At 55.7% G+C, this 18243-nt stretch overlaps 2 protein-coding genes and 1 pseudogene across 2 annotated transcripts; 2 read left to right on the top strand and 1 right to left on the bottom strand.

Annotated features, from left to right (window-relative positions):
- The first annotated feature begins 1380 nt into the window (after nucleotides 1-1380).
- Nucleotides 1381-6183, top strand: LOC112886715 (translation initiation factor IF-2-like). The gene is made up of 5 exons (XM_025952691.1): nucleotides 1381-1693; nucleotides 2289-2897; nucleotides 4052-4412; nucleotides 4534-4611; nucleotides 5654-6183. The coding sequence occupies exons 1-5, from the start codon at nucleotides 1605-1607 to the stop codon at nucleotides 5708-5710; spliced, it is 1194 nt and encodes a 397-aa protein (XP_025808476.1). The 5' UTR covers nucleotides 1381-1604; the 3' UTR covers nucleotides 5711-6183.
- A 5875-nt stretch (nucleotides 6184-12058) lies between these two features.
- Nucleotides 12059-13237, bottom strand: LOC112885214 (probable purine permease 4). The gene has a single exon (XM_025950866.1). The coding sequence runs from the start codon at nucleotides 13235-13237 to the stop codon at nucleotides 12059-12061; it is 1179 nt and encodes a 392-aa protein (XP_025806651.1).
- Nucleotides 13238-15572: 2335 nt separating this feature from the next.
- On the top strand, nucleotides 15573-17861 carry LOC112885213 (annotated as a pseudogene).
- Nucleotides 17862-18243: the final 382 nt, after the last annotated feature.

The following is an 18243-nucleotide window of genomic DNA, read 5'->3' as shown; positions in this document are numbered from 1 at the left end:
CATTTAGTTACATGGAGAATCAAAGGATTGATAGTTTATCCTTTTCTTTGTGACTTCTGAAGGAGCATTAGAATCGTCTAGGTCTAGAAAAATAGCAATACAAATTCAACCTTGCTAACATTTTTTTCAATTATATGGTTCCATGCCTTACAACTTTTTTTTGGGCATACAACAATGCAAAACGTGCCTAAAGAAGCAATCCCCAAAAGAAAATTGGATTGGACTATACTAAAAACCAGAATGTTTGATTCACCATCTAAAAGTTGTAACCCATGACAAAACTTTTGGCGGCTTGTCCCTTTTAGTTACACAGATCCATAATATAATCATAGTTTGCATTTCTTATACGGTTGCTTGCCTTTTGTAGAGCTTTTTTTTTTTGCGAGAATATAAATCAACGTGTAAAGAAGCAATAGACAAAAGGAAATTTGGATGGGCTATATGTGACTCACCATCTAAAGTTGTATTCCACGATGGAAATATTGGCAATATATCCCTAGTAGTTACACTAAATCCATAATCCAGTAGGAATATTCATCAAATTTTTTCCTTTATGAGCTGGAAGGATAACCATCTCTTAGGTGCGGCTAAAATTGTTGCAAGTCCAAAACAAGAAGCCAGGATTTTTAGAAAATCCAGAGGGCAACCGCGCCGTCACGCGCTTCGCCCATAGCTCACATGATTCCCTGAGGTCTGACGTGGTGGCTCGTGGACGCATCCACGTCCCCACGCTATCGAATCCCACCCGTCCGTCAAGAATCCCGCGGTCAACGACCTTCCCTCTTACCCCAAGCCAAGATGCACATGCACCAGTCCCCACACGTCAGCGAGCCGCATGCCTGGTTCGGTGTTCAGAGCGGACAATGTCCCAGTTGTTGCCAAGTTTGGGAGCAGTAATCGCCGTCCACGTCCCCAGTGATCTGATCACGGTCGTCGGCCAAATAAGGGCAGCAGTTTGGCTTCTCTGGACTGCGGCGATGATGCGGTATTGTGTCAAAGCATGGCCCGCCTGTCAGTGACTAAGTGACGTGGTGCCTGGTAGCTTTGGTGGCCGTATGTATCTCAACACTTGCTTGTAAGAATTTAGCAGGGCAGGAGAAGAACGTGAGTTCTTATGCAAATCCCCAGAGGATTTCGTGTTAATCACACCCTAAGCCATCGGCCAATTTACCAAACAAGCCTCGGCGGCCATCGTTAATCGCTCAGCATGCCATGGGGCGGATTACTGACATGCCCATCGGTCTTGAGGTCAACCTCAGGAGTGCCATAGGCTCGCGGGTGTACTCCTGCGCAAGCGCTCAGGTGGCAGAGGTGAGAATAGATGCCAAGAGTGGAGGGCATTGTTGGCAGAGTGGAACCGATAAAGCCTCGGGCCTTCAGGCTCTGCTCCCCTCCGCCATTGCTGTGCTCTCTCCGTCTCCCCGCTCCTCTCTGTTCTCGCTGTCAGATTTCGCAAGAACCTTCGCTCCGTGCGATCTGTTCTCGCTCTCGTCGGCCCAGATGGTTGATCTGTAGAGCGAGACACCGAGGTTGCTTGCAGGGGACGGAGTGCGCCCACGATTGTGGAACCAGGAGCGGAAGGAGGAGCGGAGGACGCCGATTCGATGCGTGGCTCCGCGGAGGTCGTTGCGGTTGCTCGGGACGTGGCGTCGTCCAGCCCGTCGAAGCCCGCGCCGGCATCGGACATGACGAGGTACGCAAATCCCCCCAATCCCGTTGCCTGCCGCTGCCGCTTCCGCTGCAGCGATTTGTTCTGCGTTCTTGGTGCTCCCGTGCGGTGTTCTTTCTTGAGATCAAAGGTGCGATTTTGCCTTCTCTTCTCCGGCGTTGGTGTTTGTTGGTGCGGCGTTCGGGCTCCTGCCGGCTGATTTGAGAAGTTTCTCCCTTGTTTGGCCTGTTCGCGGTCCTCCTGTGTTCTGTGCCGTCTTCTTCCCGCAGGTTTTTCGAGGCGCCGTTTGATCTGCGGTACTCTTGTTCTCGCGTCTCGCGGCTGTATTTCGCCAATCAGTTCCGGTTTTTCGCTAGCCTCGGTTCCGTTCTCATATATTGCAGCTTTTCGTTCTGAATTTCCGCTCGCGTTCTGTGCTGATTCCTCCGCACAGATCTCTGAACGGCCTGTTTAGTCTGAAGTTTTTTGCAGTTTGCGAGCGTGGTGATTTTTCTGGTTCTGAATTCTGGCACAAATACGAGAATTTGCCCTTCCTTTCATCCCCTGTTCGAAGTGTTCGACCATGTTCTTGCCCGATCCAGTCGCTGACTCGACTGTCGTTTGATTGATTTTGCTGCAGATTCCAGAGGCCCAGCTCAGATTGCCTCTCGCTCCCCAATGGCATCGCCGGCGGCAGCAGTGTTAGCGGCAGCAGGAAGCCGCCGGCCGTGCCGGCCGCGAGATCGAGCAAGGACGACGCCTCGCCGGCCGTCGCCACCGACAGCTCCCGCCTCGCGGCGTTCCTGGCCTCGACATCGCTCGAGCCCAAGCCGCGGGCTCGCGCTCCGCAGCCGCCGGCGCAGGCCGCGCCTTCCTCGTCCCCCGCCGCCGTCGCGACCCGGAGCCCCGCGCGCGACCACGGCCACCACCAGCACTACTCCGACTTCTCCGACCCCGCCTCCCCGAGCGCCGCCGGGGTCGGCGGCGGCGGCGAGGTGCTGCTCCAGTGGGGCCAGAACAAGCGCTCGCGCGGCCGCCGCGACGCCGCGTCCGCGAGCGGCGCCTCGCCGCAGCGCCGGGCCGGCGCCAAGATCCAGCGCCGCTCGCCAGCGCCCGCGCCCCCGAGCGGGCCGTCCTACACCCGCGGGTCCAACCTCCGCGCCGCCTCGCCTCTCCCGCCGCGCTCCGGCGCCGGCATCGGGACCTCCGACGCGCACCACAGCCGCGGCGCCCTCCCCCACCACCACAGGTATGGCCGCCGTCTCCCTTCCCCCTCTAGGCGTCTGCCAGTTCTTTTCTTCCGCTCCCGTTTTTCTTCTTCCGCTTTTACCCCCGCCACCGAGCCGTATTCTCGGGTCCGTGCCGGTCGCCTTCGTGGTGGGCTGGTGGCGCTAGGGCTCGGGGGTCGGGGGGTAGACTTGGCTTGCGCGGTCGTCTGGTTCGATCGCGCCGGTTCGTGTTGGGTTCGTGTTGTCTGGGTGAGCTGTCACGCCCCCTCCATCTTTAGGCACGGAAGGTGCGTTCAGATGATAAGATACGGCGAGTACCATCCCCCATCTTTTCTCTCCACACCGTTTCCTTCTTTTCGTCATTTCTTTAAAATTCAAGTGGGTTTTGGTGTGTTTTCCCATGCCAGTTTGGAGTTTCGATTTGATCGGATCACCAAACACTCGATTAATTCCTCCCTTTTCAGACCTATATCCTTGACACACACAAAAAAAAGCCATATCTTTGGTTCAAAAATCAATTTTTTCCTGTGAAGTTTCAGATCTATTCAGCCAACGTTTGGCGTAGAATACCCTGTGTATCCACCCGTGCGAAGAATACCCATCCGATCGAGCAAGGAAAGAGGCCCCTTTCCCCTGTTCGTGAATAACCTGCAGGCTCAGGCAACAAATCCACCATCACCAGTTTCATCCAATTCACAAGCAACCTGGCATCTCCTTTCCGTTAATGGCCCGTTCCCCTCCCCGGTGTCCGCTGGTTGCGCTTGTGTGTGAATGGTGAACCGTGTGACATCAAGCAAGCGGAGGCAGGCGAGGCGAGGCGAGGCGAGGCGAGGGCAAAATATAGTAGGACTTGATGCGAGCCGGGTATAAATCCAAGGGCACATCCAGCAGCACTGCCGTCCCCATCTTTTTTCTTTTTTGTGGGCATCGGCAGCGGCAGCGGCGGCTTTTGGTTGCCGGCGCGCGGCGCCCGCTTTGCTCACCGCACCCGCACCACATCCATCCATCCATCCGTCCACCCATCATTCCCTGGTCGCTGTTGGTGTTGTTACCGAACCGGAACCACCGCCCGCTTTAACCCCAACCACCGCGCCGTGTCACTCGATCGAGCCAGCCGCCCTCCGGATTAGAGTCTTGTTTGTTGTTGGGTTTCTGATGCTGTGGTGATGATCAGATCGGCGGCGGAGGAGCGAGCCGTGGGCAAGTCGTCGTCAGCCTCGGCGGCGGCGGGGAAGCAGCGGCTGGCGTCGGACAAGGCGCCGCAGCAGGCGCACAAGGCGGGCCCGGGCCCGGTGATGGGCCTGGGCGTCCCGGACCCGAAGCCGCAGCACCACCACCAGGGCGGCCAGCAGCACCCCGGCGGCGGCGCGGGGGCGTCGTCGTCGTCGTCGAAGCCGGCGCCGAAGCTGGAGCTGCCGCGGATCTACACCACGCTGTCGCGCAAGGAGAAGGAGGAGGACTTCCTGGCCATGAAGGGCACCAAGCTGCCGCAGCGCCCCAAGAGGCGGCCCAAGAACGTCGAGAAGGCGGTCAATGTACGTGCCGCTGCTCTGCTCCCACCGCCCGCTTGCTCGCCGGACCCGGCTCAGGGGCTGGCTAATCCATGGATTAAGCTGACATGATTTCTCGCGTCTCTGTATCTGTCTGTTTGCGCAGTTCATCTGCCCGGGGGCATGGCTGACGGACGTGACGAGGAGCAGGTACGAGGTGCGCGAGAAGAAGTGCCCCAAGAAGGTATCCACCCATCAATCTCAGGCTTGCCTGTTTTCCTTTAATCTTCGCCGTCGAAAATGTTTTTTTTCACTGCCGGTTAATTCGATCGATTCACTTCAGTCGTTGTTACTGCTAAGTACTGCTAGTAGAACACTGCTGTTAGCTTTGAACTCTGCTGGGAGATTAATAATTAGTGCTTGCTGGGAAAGGGGAGAAAGGGCCGGGGCAGGGAGGGACACGCAGGAGAGAAAAAAAAGAGACGGTTTGAAATGGGCGTGTCGCCTTTTCGCCTGTCCCCTTCTTATGTCACGTGGGGGCCACCTCCCGTGAGCGCGAGGGGTTGCCGCTGCCTGTTGCTGCTCGTTCGTTCATTGATGACCGCGCTTAATCCACGCCTCGCGCTCGCTTTATTATTTGCCGACGACGCGCAGCGGCGCCGGCGCGGGCCGTGGCTCCTGCGCGGCACGGATCCTCGTGCCGCACCTGGGCCTTGCTTGGGCCTTTCCCGCGGGACCCATTTGCCAGCGTCGTGTAATTTGTTTCTTCTTTTGTGTCCTGCGGAGCATATTTATTATTCCCCGTCGTGTGGGGCATGGGCGGGCGTGGGCCCCGGGGGGTGGGAGCCTGATCTGCCTACGGAAGCCCCTGACGTGTGGGGTCCTGCTGGCCACGCTGGCCTGCATGTGTGGTGGGTCCCCGTGATATGACGCCGCGGATAGAGTATGGAAAAAAATTGGAATGGCCATCCGGGAATGACAGGGACGGCTCCTGCCTTTTTGCTCGACCTGGGAAGCGCTCGTTTGTTATTCTTCTGTGGGCTGGGAAGGAAGCCGAGGGTGCGTTAGCACACGTCGTTAAGGCGAGGCCCGTCATTAGTTGACCTCGCTAACGATACCCTGCGGTCGGCTCCTGTCCGCGGCCATGCGCGGGCACGTCTGAGTCGAGGCATCTCTTTCTTCTTTGAGCCCAGCGGGCCAATCAGATTTCAACATTATATAAGGCTTGTGCTTTGTTGCGCACGATCTGACGGGGGAAATCTCACTTTTAATCTCTGTCCGCGCAGCAACAGAAGCACCGGGGCCTGAAAGGGATGGAGAGCATGGACAGCGACTCCGACTGACCGGCAACGACGAGGACCTGCGTTGCCGGGCTGAAGGGCGGCGGCGGTGGAGGTTTCGGAGCAAGGAAACTGGTGGTCAAGAGGAGGAAGGGAAGAGGAGGAAGGGAAGCAGCAAAAAGAAGCGGACGAGAGGGCGGCAAAGATAGAGAGAGGAGCATGTTCAACTGGCAGGCTCTCTTCGTCCTGTCGGGCTGAGGCGGGAAAAAAAAACAAAAAACATTTCTTTTTTTTCCCCTTTTCAGGTTAATCATAGAGGCGCCGTGCTATTGGCTCCATTCCATTTTGTATATCTCGGTGGTGAGGATGTAGCCGGCGTCTTTCTTTCCATTCCTTTTTTCTTTCTCCCATTCCCTTTTGGGTGACAATTCGGTGGTTTACCTGGTCTCGCCCGCCTTCTTGGTGGTGGGTTGTGCATAGTGTCGGACAGCCAGACTCATAGTTTCAGAAGAGGAAACAACAAGACTGTTAGGCTACCCCTCCCTCCCTCCCTCCCTCCCTCCCTCCCTCTCTCTCTCTCTGTGTGTGTGTGTGTGTGTGTGGTATCTTCTAGGTGGTCATGCATTGCAGTGTTTTGTGTGTTATCGTTTGCTCTTGCTCGATTGCGTTGCTGTTGCGTGCGTTTTGACAGGAATTGTTCAGAAAATCCCTATGGCAGGAGCAAGTGCAGCTGATCCTCTGGCTCCAGAGGTCACTAGCTCAGGCCCGTCAGGCGCATCCTGCTGCATTTACCAGGGATCCTTGGGACTCATGCTCCACTTGTTCCTCGACGAAGCACTGCTGCCACGCTGCGAGGATCATGAGACCTTGATGCTTGATGGTGTTGGTTGTTGGGGACAGGGCACGTATGGGTGTCGGTTTGAGTTTCTGTGCAGGGGAAGCGTTTCAAAATTCTGCAGCAATGATGGCGGTGGTGGCAGCAGATGCCATGGATACCCGATACCGTGATACCTCTGCAGCAGCTACAAGTAATACACGTCCACGTAGGGAGGGCCAAACCTGCCACCTGCCAGACCTGGCCACTTCGGAGTTTAGTATTCGGCAGACGCTGTCCGTGGCTCCAGGCTCCAGCTGTACCATGGCATCTTTCCTCCGATTTGCCACTGGAGCAGTGGCTAGTTGGTAATAGTTTAGGTTCGGGTAATGTGACGGGTTCAGCGATTGTTACCAAACAGGCCTGGATGCTCTCCCAGCCTCCCTGTGGCGACCGTGGTTCCATGAGGAAATCTGTGGTCTGCAACTCCTCGAGAGAAAAGTGGCCATCTGAAGACGAGGAAACACGCAATTGACCAGCGCTTCTGACCTGTGTCTGGGGCAAGTCAGCGTCTTCGGGCCGGTGAAATCCCACCGGTGTGTCGGCGGATCGATCGGTCAGAAGCTTTGCAACGAAGGGACTACGGATTCGGTTCGTCGCTGAAGAATACTGTCAGAGGAGCAGTGCAGCGTCAGGCCAGGGGAGATTGGGGGACTCGAGCACGGAAAACAGTTGGACCAGGCGTGCGTCAGAAACACAAGACGTGACTTTTGAACACGGCAAGGCCACACGTACCTTACAGGATTGGGAGGAGCACATACGGGGGCTCGTACACGCCAGGAGCGAGCTCCTCGTCGGCCGACGCGTCCCGAGACCTCGCCGGAGTAGCACGCAGCCACTCCGGCTCAGGACGATCTCGCCGCGGAACAGCCGGACGCCTGCGCCGAGACGTCGGGCAGTGGCACCCCGCCGCCGCCGCCTCCTGACCGACGGGCGTCGCTGAGACCTGCCAGCGTCGGGGCCGGCGGGGGGAACGAAAGTCGCGCAGGGATCTACTCCCGGCGACGCAGATCCGAAATCAGCGGAGCTTGGATCTTGGAACGGCAAAGCCAAAGAGGAAAGGTAAGAAAAGGCAGGGGGAGCACCGTACCAACCAGGCGAGGCGACCGAATCAAAGGCGTTCGTTGGCTGGGCTTGCCTCCCCTGCACCCCACCCCACCCAGCCCAGGCCGTTCTTTTCACTGGCCTGTGGCCCGGCAGCGAACCGCGCCCAGTGTGTAAAATACAGGCGGGCGGCCACGAGTCCGCGCCAGGCAAAGACTCTAGTTGCGTAGGTAGACCCACCTGACCAGTCTTCTCCATCTCCATGGCTCCATCCACTTGCCCGCCCGTGAGCTTACACGCACAGGACACGCTCAGGCAGGATGTGCTGGTTCAGTCATACGCAGGGAAGAACCTCCTTTCCTTCATCTTGTTGCAACTTGCAACTAGTAGTAGTCTGGTACCAGGTCGGGTCATCAACTCATCATGCTGGCTGCATCAAAGCGTGCGGATTTGGTCATGATGGCCCGAGTTAGGGCACCGGCCCTGTGCCGGCCGGCCGGGCGAAGAGCTTAGCCCGCACATAGAAATAGTAATCGCGAGAGCTTGGAAGCACCCGCCATCGCGTCGCCACTCACCAGTGGGCACTGGACAGTGCGGTGGCGGCCGGCGGGCGGGCGGGACGCGCGGGGTCTCTCGGGTCCTGACAAAACGTAGACGGCCGGCGAGAATGACGGGGAGCAGCAGGCGCCCGCCGGTCCTTGGTCGCCTGTCACGTCACCTGCAGCCTTGCGCCATTGCCCGCGGCCGCTAGGCGCTAACGAACCGCGCTGCTTCAAACCTTCCAGGTCGGTCGGCGGTTGGCTCGCACGCGGACGCGCCTTCCCGCCCGGCGCAGGCGCAGGCGCGCGGCGCGGCGTGTTTGAATCGCCCGCGGCGGCCCCCGCCGTAGAGCCGGCCAGGTCCGTGATCTGGTCCCAGGTTTTCCCTCGCCCTGCTGACTGCTGATACGTCGATCCGTTTCGACGCTGGGCCAGCCAGCCATGGCGCTCTCTCGCGCGCCGTGTACGCGGTTGCCGTTGATCGCGTGCTGATGAGCCCGATTACTGCAAAGCGTTTGGGGAGGAAGAAACGGGAGCAGCCGGATCCAGGTCCTCCCAGTCCCAGGCTCCCAGGCCCTGTTTCGCTCTGTTTGAAAGATGAAAGGAATGCCTTCGGGTGGAAGTGCCTGCCAGAGCGCCAGGACGCGTTCGCGCCGGCGCGGTCAGGAACTCAGGTGAGAGTGCTCGGGCACTTGACATTGGCGATGTCAGACTCAAGTTCTCAGCGCACGTACCAGCTGGTATTGGATCGCTGGACATTGCTCGGATTTGAGGACGTTTGCTATATCTGTGCAATTAGTTTTATTTATTTATTTGCTTTTGAGACCGACCATGAAGTATTTCGAAATGAAGGCCAGATCTCTAAACCATTAAAGTGAGATCTATACCCTGTGATGGGCCGGCTTGGGGCAGCAGGAAGGAAGATACGCCTGGGACGTCCTGGGCTCCTAGCGGCGTTGTTTGGAGCAAGGCGAGCCCCTTTGTGCGGGCCGGCCTGTGCCACTCGAACGTGTTTGGCCTGTGGGGATGTTGGCACACTCGGCGCAGTCCGACAATCCTCAATGGCTCTCCTGCTGGCTGGCAATGGTTTGATTGGCTTTGCTTTGCTTGCGCAGCCCCTCGCGCGACGGCGTGGCCGCGTGGAGCGGAGGCGCAGGCGTGGCACATTGGCGGCGGGCCACCGGCGGCGGCGGCGACGGCTGACACTTGCCGCAGGTGGGACAGGGAGTGGCAATGGATGGATTCGCATGGGCGGGGCACTCGGGTATCAGCGCCTAGCCCACCAGTTCGAGCTCGCGCACATGGAGTACCGGTACCTCGCGCTCCTAGACCCTATTTCCTGCCGGCATCAGCCAATGGTATTCAATCGCCGTCTGTCAGAGTGCCGGATCCAACGCGCGTACGCACCTGGTAGGGGGCTAGTCGGCTAGAGCCTAGAGCCAAGCCCTAGAGGCTCTGTCTCTCTGAAGTCTGAACATCGTTGGGATTTGAGGGAAGAAGCTCCAGAGAAACATTGCCTGAATTTCCATGAGAAACAGTTCAGGCCTTGTTCTGGATCACTGGATGCAAGGTTTTTACAGCAAGTTTTGGTGTATAACCACGCTCCATTTCCTAAACATCGTATGTTTAAGACCCGAGTAATTTGCAGTTGAGTTGCGTTCCTAAACCCAATCATGACAGCAACAAACAAAAGCAGCAACAAGACACCCAAATGCTGGAACGCATGATTTCCCAGCACGAAAACAACCCGATCGATCGACCTCCCCATCTCGCGCCCACGTACGCGTCGCCACGCGCTTCACCCGTCGCGCAAGTGTCGCGGTCACCGATCCCGACAACGATGCCGCACAGCACAACGCAACACAAGACACCCGGACGATCGCCATCTTCACCGCATCGCTCGTATCGTTATCGACCACCACCACATCGCTCGATCAGTGTTGGCCGTTGCCATCAGGCGTTAGTGTCAGCGTGTCACACTGACATGCATCGCCTGATCGCCGGAGCCTGCCTTTTTCCTCGCTCTAGATCTGTATATGTGTTGCCTTAGCTTACCGATTTTTCTCGTGAAAGCAGACAGGCCTTAAACCCCGGCGATGAGTCAGCGGCCGACCTCACAAATGATTGGGCCGCCTGAAATCGATCACCGGAAGAGCTCGACACAGTTCCACGGCCACTGCAAATCTGCAATTCACCTCGATGCGTGCGCGGAGCCTGTAGTTATCTCAGTTTGGATCATCTTTCCTCAGCCTGCCAGACAAGCCGCCGGCCATATTCTATTCTCTTTGCAGCTCATCAGCTCTCTCCCAGCTGCCCCATGTTCTCATGTGATCAGTTGCCGCACAAGCAAAAACAGCTGGCTACTCGGAAGTAGCTCTCACAGTGAACTGTGTAGTATCAATCCACATCAAGCAGTAGCACCATAGATGTGCATACGCCCAAAGAAACATGTGTGATTCACCTGGTAGCAAAGGTGGTATATGCAGCTATCCACTGATTCCATCGCACACAAAGTCACTTGCAATGCAAGTTCATGTCTTCTTTAAAAAAAATGCAAGTTCATGTACCTGGGCTGATGAGGTTGGGATATCATTGGAATGTTTCATGTATATAGCAATACAGTAGGACCAGCTTTCTCTGTGGGTTGCATATATGCATGTGTACGTGCATGCATCTTCTGCACACGATTCTCAGCCGGTGACTATTTTTTTCTCGGAAGAGCAGCCATCCAATGAACCGGAGTTTTACTCGTATTGTTTGCAATATAAACAAGTGAATATATTTTCAAAAGGTAGACACTGAGCGTCCCCTTTAAATATAAAACTGAAGATTGGGAAGAATAGCAATGATTAGCAACTGATGCGCTTCTGATTGTGTGGTTAGTCAGGATGCACTTGTGTTGAGGAACAAGTAAATTAGTTTTCCGCATTTCTCTACAGCAAGCTTTTCGGATAAACTGGTCGGTGCATATCCATAACACAATATGATATTAAGGCCAAAAGGCATGAGTTCGAAACTTCGGATGATCGAATCCTAGTTGGCACAATTAAAAAAAAGATTTGTAGCCTGGAGGATGGGTTTGTGTTGAAGCATGAGTATCGTCCATCGGTTCACGGAGGGGGCTGCCGGATAGGAAGAGTCAGAAGGAGGGACGACAACAATAGACTAGTGTGGCGGTGTGAGCAACTGTTAAGGATCCAGTGGGCTACCTGCAGTTAGAGATGGGCGGTGCTAGCAGGGTGAACACAAGGAACGAAACAGATTATCCAAATCGGTGAATCACCAAATATGATGAACAAGAGGAATGACAAGTGACATGCGATCTGGATCCAACAACTAACAATGCTCGACTGAACAACTCACCATTTTCAGACGTCTGAAAGATAGCAACAACCGCAAAAACCATTTTGATAATCTATCATTCTGTAAGATGTCTCAAGATGATCCATGACAAAGCCCCAAATGGAAACGGTGAGGCAAATACCTACAAGACCGTCGAGTGTAAGGCTACCTAGCTAGGAGATCAGCTGTTGAGTGTTGACCCAATTCAGGAGCAAAAAAAAAATGGTGTGAAAATATAATAATATCTTGATTATCTTCAATAACAGCTACTGATGGCAACGAGTCAGGATGACGTACAGCAGGTTTACAAGATTACATGTTGTATTCCACCCATCCATGCTACACTAAATCCTGATCAACCAGTGAAACCTCACTAGCTAGCTAGCAGCCACCAACTGTGGCGGTCATCAGACATCAGTTACAAGTCGGGTTACTTATACACCCTTCTTGTCCCTAGCGAGCTTGTAGCATTTACCTAATCCATCGATGTAACATGACCCAACTACTGCGCCTAATGCCACGTTGTTTCCGGGGGCACTACACCCTTTTCCGTTGCAATTCTTGCTTCTTCCCGGATCACATGGAATCCGTGCCCCCGGCCCTTAGATTGTTTCAGACGGTTTCCAGTTCGCCTCCGGCGTCACCGCCAGCAGTGAGGCTCTTTCGGACGCCGTCGAGGTCGGCGGCGGACAGGGCGGCGGCGGCGGCGTCGTCCTTCTTCTTCTTAGTGTACTCGCCGTAGAGGTAGGAGGCGAGGCCCCAGGCGCAGAGCGCGGTGGCGATGCCCTTCTCGGCGCCGAATGGATCGCCGAACACGACCACGCCGCCCAGCACGTTGGCGGCGAGCACGGCTGTCATGCACACGCCGCTGTGGAGCGACGACGTCAGGTAGATCACGCCGGCCGTGCCCATGAAGCACGCCTGCCACGTCAGCACCAGCGTCAGCACCACGACCCAGTACAGGGCGGCGGAGCCCTTCCAGCGCGCCAGTTCGCCGTCCAGGCCTCCCTTCGTCGCCATACCGATCGCCGCCTCCAGAGAGGCCATGGCTTGCATCACCGCCTGCACCTCCACCGCCAGGATGAACCCGCCGGACACCGCCTCGCGGTACAGGAGCTCCATGACGGGCAGGTACGCGGCGAAGAGCCCCGCGGCGCCCAGCGTGACGACGTAGCCGATCAGGTAGTGCGACCGGCCACCGCCCTCGGGGCTGTCGCCGGATTCGCGGAGAGCGAGGAGCACCGAGCTGATCGTCAAGAGGATGACGGCATTGAGGTTGACGAAGGTGAGCGGGTGGCGGACGATGATGGCGGCGAGCACGAGCGTGAACGCGAGCTGCGTGGACAGCAGCAGCGACGACGTCGACACGGGCAGGAACGACGTGCTGTACGAGAACAGCAGGTTGTTGGCGCCCATGAGCGCGCCGATGACGAGGCACACCGCGAGGAACCGCCGCGAGAACCACACGAACGGGCGCGGCGCAGCGGCGGGGCGGCCGGCGACCAGCACGGCCAGGACCAGGAGCGGGAAGCCCGCCGACTGCACCAACGTGACCACCCACCGATTCCGGCCGCCGTGCGCGAAGTAGAACCTCGACAGCAGGCTCGACGCCACCGACCCCAGCAGCAGCGCCGCGTAGTTCGCCATCAGAAGCAGCATCCGGCGGCGCGACGCCGAGGGCGTCGGACCGGCAGCGACTCCAGCACCGGTGGCTGCCATTGCCGCAGACGACTCGTCGAGGAGGAGGAACGGGTGGTGGCGGCGGGTGGCGACGTCTCGGCTATGCGGCATAAGCGCGTGGGGATCGATATATATCGAGGTCGCGTTGGGGATCGAATATATAGATGGATCTGCTCTTTCCTTGTGGCTCGTGGGCAATTTTGGATTTTCAGCTGCTTGTGCGCAAAAAAAAGAAAAGGAAATAGTCGCGCGGCTGATTCTATTTGATCGTTGGTTCGAATCAAACACTGCTAAATTCAAAAGAGGCCTGTAATTGAATACAAAAAAAACAACTGCAAACTTAATTTTTACAGGTAGCATATGACAAAAGCAGTTCATGCATTGAACCGACGTGTCTAGATTGATGGAGCACTGCATTCATTTACTACTACTGCTCAAGATAGGTATCAAATCGATCAAAGTTTAGCAGCCTACGCCATAATTTCCGGCCGAATTGAATTATTTACGGCAGTGGTAGCCGCGACGCACATACACATACCATGTGTGGAAGTGTTTGAATTCGTGGTCAGCCATTGAATTCGTCTGGATGATTTGGTTCGACTTGGGGCGGTGGAGATTGTGCTTGGGTTGGAACCGGAAAGAGCTCGATGCGATGGGATGGAAAGCATGCCTCTTTCTCTTATCGTTTGCAGGCCCGGATTGTCTTCTATCCATTCTGGAGAGGGATTACCCGGAAGGAGCGTTGGCGGCTCGCGTAGCGTTCACATGCTGTGTTTTGTGCGCCGCATACAAGGAAAGCATGTGCCGAAACCCGAGATCAGAAAACTGTGCCGTCCTTGGCTCGGAGAGCTGAGCTTGCTTACACAAAGGTAGAAATTTGAATTACAGCTCTTGCTGCTAGCTGTTCTTTTTACCTGCATTGCCCAGTTGTACAAACTGAGGAGATGTAATTCAGAAAAAATACCAAATCTGGATTTCGCGTTAGTCCATTGATGCGAATGTTCTTGTGCAAATCAGGGGAGAATCTAGCTAATTAATGTTTTAGATATTTCCCAAATTGAAATGAAGTAGGAGAACCCATCAGTTCTATATTGGCGCGCCGGGTGCTATAGCGAAAAAAAGGACCATCCTGCCCTCGACCTCCTGACATGCTTGTTCATCCGAAATTTTGTGCAACACACAACAACTTTAGTGGATGCGTTACAAGAGCCTCACCACAAAACAAGTGGAGAAAAGCATGCGTTACTAGCCGCACCTGAAAGAAGCTCCAAACTTCACTAGCAAGAATCCGGCCAAGATAGCCGTGACCCCTTCCGGCCGCATCCGTAGGAGCACACTGGAAGTCTGGACCAATGACGCCGTGAACACAAGCCTGCAAAAAAAAAAAGTACTATACATCTAAAACTAAAAGAAGGTGACGGTTTGATCCGAATGGCGAAGGCGTCGTTCGGTCCGCCGGTCGGGGGGGGGGGGGGGGGGGGGGGGGGCTGGCGGCATGCGCGCGCGGCCGTGGTCATCCGGACGCGCGGCGACATCGTCCCGGCCGGCCCGGTGCGTGCAAGCACGGCGTGCGGAGGCCACGGCGCGCGAGCGGGCGGACGGGCCACGCGCGGGCGCGCCTCCACGTTGCCGCCGTGGCGCTGTGCGCGCGTCAGCCAGGCAAAGCCACGGCCCACGGGCGCACGGCCTGACAGCGCGCTGCGCCGCAGGCCGCCCGGATGATGATACGCTCGCGGCGCGGCACGCATCGAGGTCGCCAGTTATTAGCTCTAGCCCCCTTTCGTTTCCGTTCGGATTTGGTTGGTTGGAAACTACAAGGAATCGAGAGGAAGATGCATGGAAAGACTGGATCGGCGATGCTATTTTTACTAACAAGCTTCATGCATGTTTCGTCAGGAGATCGCTCTGGATCGGCACGCATTTGCTGTGCGGGGTCGATCGGCATGAGAGGGCCGGAGACGTGCAGTGCGTGCCGAGGAGTGCGGGTGTCTCCGACGTTGGCATGGACGGAAAGCTAGCTAGCTAGAGAGGCCCTTGTGCGACGAAGTGTCGTTGCGTGGTCTTGTGCGACGAAGGGCGATCGAGCTAGTACGCGATCGGAGCTAGCTAGGCGTGGACACTTGTCGTGGCAACTGGCTATGCAAGAGCAAGCCGGCCGGTCGATTGAAGGGCGGCTTTAAGAAAACGAAAAGAAGTGGACGCTAGCTAGATGGATCTATCAAACGACGCATGCGATCCATGTTATTCTTTCATCACAGCATGCTCAGATAAACGGGTTCATTCGGTGATGATCAGCTTGCCGACCCATTTTTAGCTATGGAACGATGAAGGATGTTAGGATAAGCCTTCTAGATGTCCGACACGTCAGGCGTCACTAGCTACTACGGTTCAAGTAGCTCTACGGGGTAGCCTCCGTAGGTCCTGCTGGACGGATCTGCAGACCAGCATGAACAGTTTGATGAGCTTCCGTCAGTCGTACCTGGTGAGGTACTACATGGCATGGTACTATGGTAGTGGCCTGCAACTTGACAAACTAGTACAGTCATTCTGCACACACTGTTCGAGAAGAAACAAATTCTGCACGCTGAAGAGAGAGGCTAGTGCAGACAGCACCAAAACGTGGATGTATACACTTGTTTACAGTAGTTGTCCCAGACTCCCAGTTCTGGAACTTTGGATTGGAGAAAACTGCTGTACATGGACGTCTGACTGACTGACCGACTGTACATAGCGCAAAGGATGTTGCTGTGATCATATCAGGCGCCCATATGATTGGCGTCATCACCGCTCATGACATGAAGTTGCTGTAGTGCTGCAGGACACATGATGGGGATATATAGTCACGCAGCAAGGTTGGTCATCATCCATTAAATTAAGTCGTTATAAGACGGTCACCACCTATAAACGGAAATCAAACGACGCATCCATGCCATCAGCCTTCCATCAGTCTACTTCCTAGGGTGCCACCATTTCATATTGGCTACTATGAAGTACTCCCTCCGTTTTAAAATATAAAATATTTTAATTTTTTAAAATTTATAGATTTTACTATGCATCTAGACATACGTTATATCTAAATACATAACAAATACAATGAATCTAAAAATCTAAAACGGTCTATATTTTAGAAGGGAGGAAGTATCGTATATGCGCATATGTGTCCATGTATATCCCTGTGCGTCGTATCATCCCTATTAACATTTGTCGATCACGCGCGCGTGCCCCATAAACTCTTTGTCTACTGTCGTTTCAGGGGACCTCTTATCTCTTATAGAAGACTACCACAAAACAAAGAGTAAATTATTAGGATTTTGAGATGGCAAGTCTGATGAAGCCGTGGGCCGCTCCAGAAAAGTGCCCCTTTCTGGACATCATTATCCTGGCCCGTGTAGACGTGAACTGATTAGAAGAAAATGGGCCTCTCCAGAAAAATCATATCCATGGCCCAGTATGAGAAAGGACCCGCCAAAAAAATATATAAAAATGTTAATAAAAAATACGGTCGAACACTAGTAACTGAAACCCCAAAATCCTCGCAGGGGAACTGGCGATCTATCTGTATTTTCCAGTAAACTAGGCCGTTAGTCTTGGTCTCCTCCGAAATCTCGATTATAACTAACGCTGACGCCTACTCAACGAGTCATCATCCATCTCCAATGACGAATACCAGCGCCGCCGGAGCCGTCGGATACTCCTCCTGCTGGCGAACTAAGGAGCGCTGCTGGTTGGCTCAGTCGCGGCGAGCCTGCTGTCCCGGTTTTACTTCGCGCACGGCGGGCAGAACCGGTGGGTTGCCACGCTGGTGCAGTCGGCGGGATTCCCGCTGCTCGTCGCCGCCGTGTTCGCCTCCGGCCGCCCTGCCGCTGCGCCGCGCCCATTCGTGTGGTTCTCGCCGCGGTTCCTCGGCGGCTGCCTGGTCATCGGCGCCCTTATGGGCGTCAACAACCTGCTGTTCTCGTACAGCTCGTCGTTCCAGCCGGTGTCGACGTCGTCGCTGCTGCTGTCCATGCAGCTCGCGTTCACGCTCGTGCTGGCCGCCGTCATCGTCCGCCACCCGCTCACCTTCGTCAACCTCAATTCCGTCATCCTCCTGACGATCAGCTCGGTGCTCCTCGCGCTCCGCGAGTCCGGCGAGAGCCCCGAGGGCGGCGGCCTGTCGCACTACATCATCGGCTACGTCGTCACGCTGGGCGCCGCGGGGCTCTTCGCCGCGTATCTCCCCGTCATGGAGCTCCTGTAACGCAAGGCGGTGTCCGGCGGGTTCATCCTGGCCGTGGAGGTGCAGGTGGTGATGCAGGCCATGGCCTCGCTGGTGGCGGCGATCGGGCTGGCGGCCGTGGGAGGCCCCCGCGATGACGTGGCGCGCTGGAAGGGCTCCACGGCGCTGTACTGGGTCGTCGTGGCGATGCTGGTGCTGACGTGGCAGGCGTGCTTCATGGGCACGGCCGGCGTGATCTACCTGACGTCGTCGCTCCACAGCGGCGTGTGCATGGCCGCCGTGCTCACGGCAAACGTGCTGGGCGGCGTGGTCGTGTTCGGGGACTCGTTCGGCGCCGAGAAGGCCGTCGCCACCGCGCTCTTCTTCTGGGGCCTCGCCTCGTACCTTTACGGAGAGTACACAAAGAAGAAGAAAGAGGATGATGCTTCTCCGTCCACTGTCAACGACGAAAGCGTCCGCCTCAAGACCATCGCAGGTGGCGGTGACGTCCCTGATCGAGAGCTCGAAACCGTTTGAAACACACGGGAACTGGCACAAGGGTATACATGAACCATGCGAGAAGAAGCAAGAAGTGACTGGTAGGCTTGTACCAGTATGTACCCAAGTAGTTAATGTTGAGTTTTTTTTTTATGTTTATGTCAATTAGGTAAAGCTAAAAAGATGTTTCCCGCTTGAAATTCTTCACTGCTGCATCCGTTTCTCATGCTAGTATTACTTCCGTTGCTGAACCGCGATGCTCTGTGATGTCTGTTCTTGAGCTTCTTCGCTGCTGCTACCGAATTGCTGATCATTAACCATTGCGATAGATAATGTGTACCCAGAACGTGTGCTTTTACTTATGTTAATTGGACGCCTGACGTCTCTTCAATTGTTTGCTGATGCTCGTTTGCTCAAATCT

The sequence above is a fragment of the Panicum hallii genome, chromosome 3 (genome assembly GCF_002211085.1).
Source record: "Panicum hallii strain FIL2 chromosome 3, PHallii_v3.1, whole genome shotgun sequence".
NCBI classification, from domain to species: Eukaryota; Viridiplantae; Streptophyta; class Magnoliopsida; order Poales; family Poaceae; genus Panicum; species Panicum hallii.
Note: the sequence above shows the minus strand (reverse complement) of the source record. Positions and strands in the feature narration are given on the sequence as shown.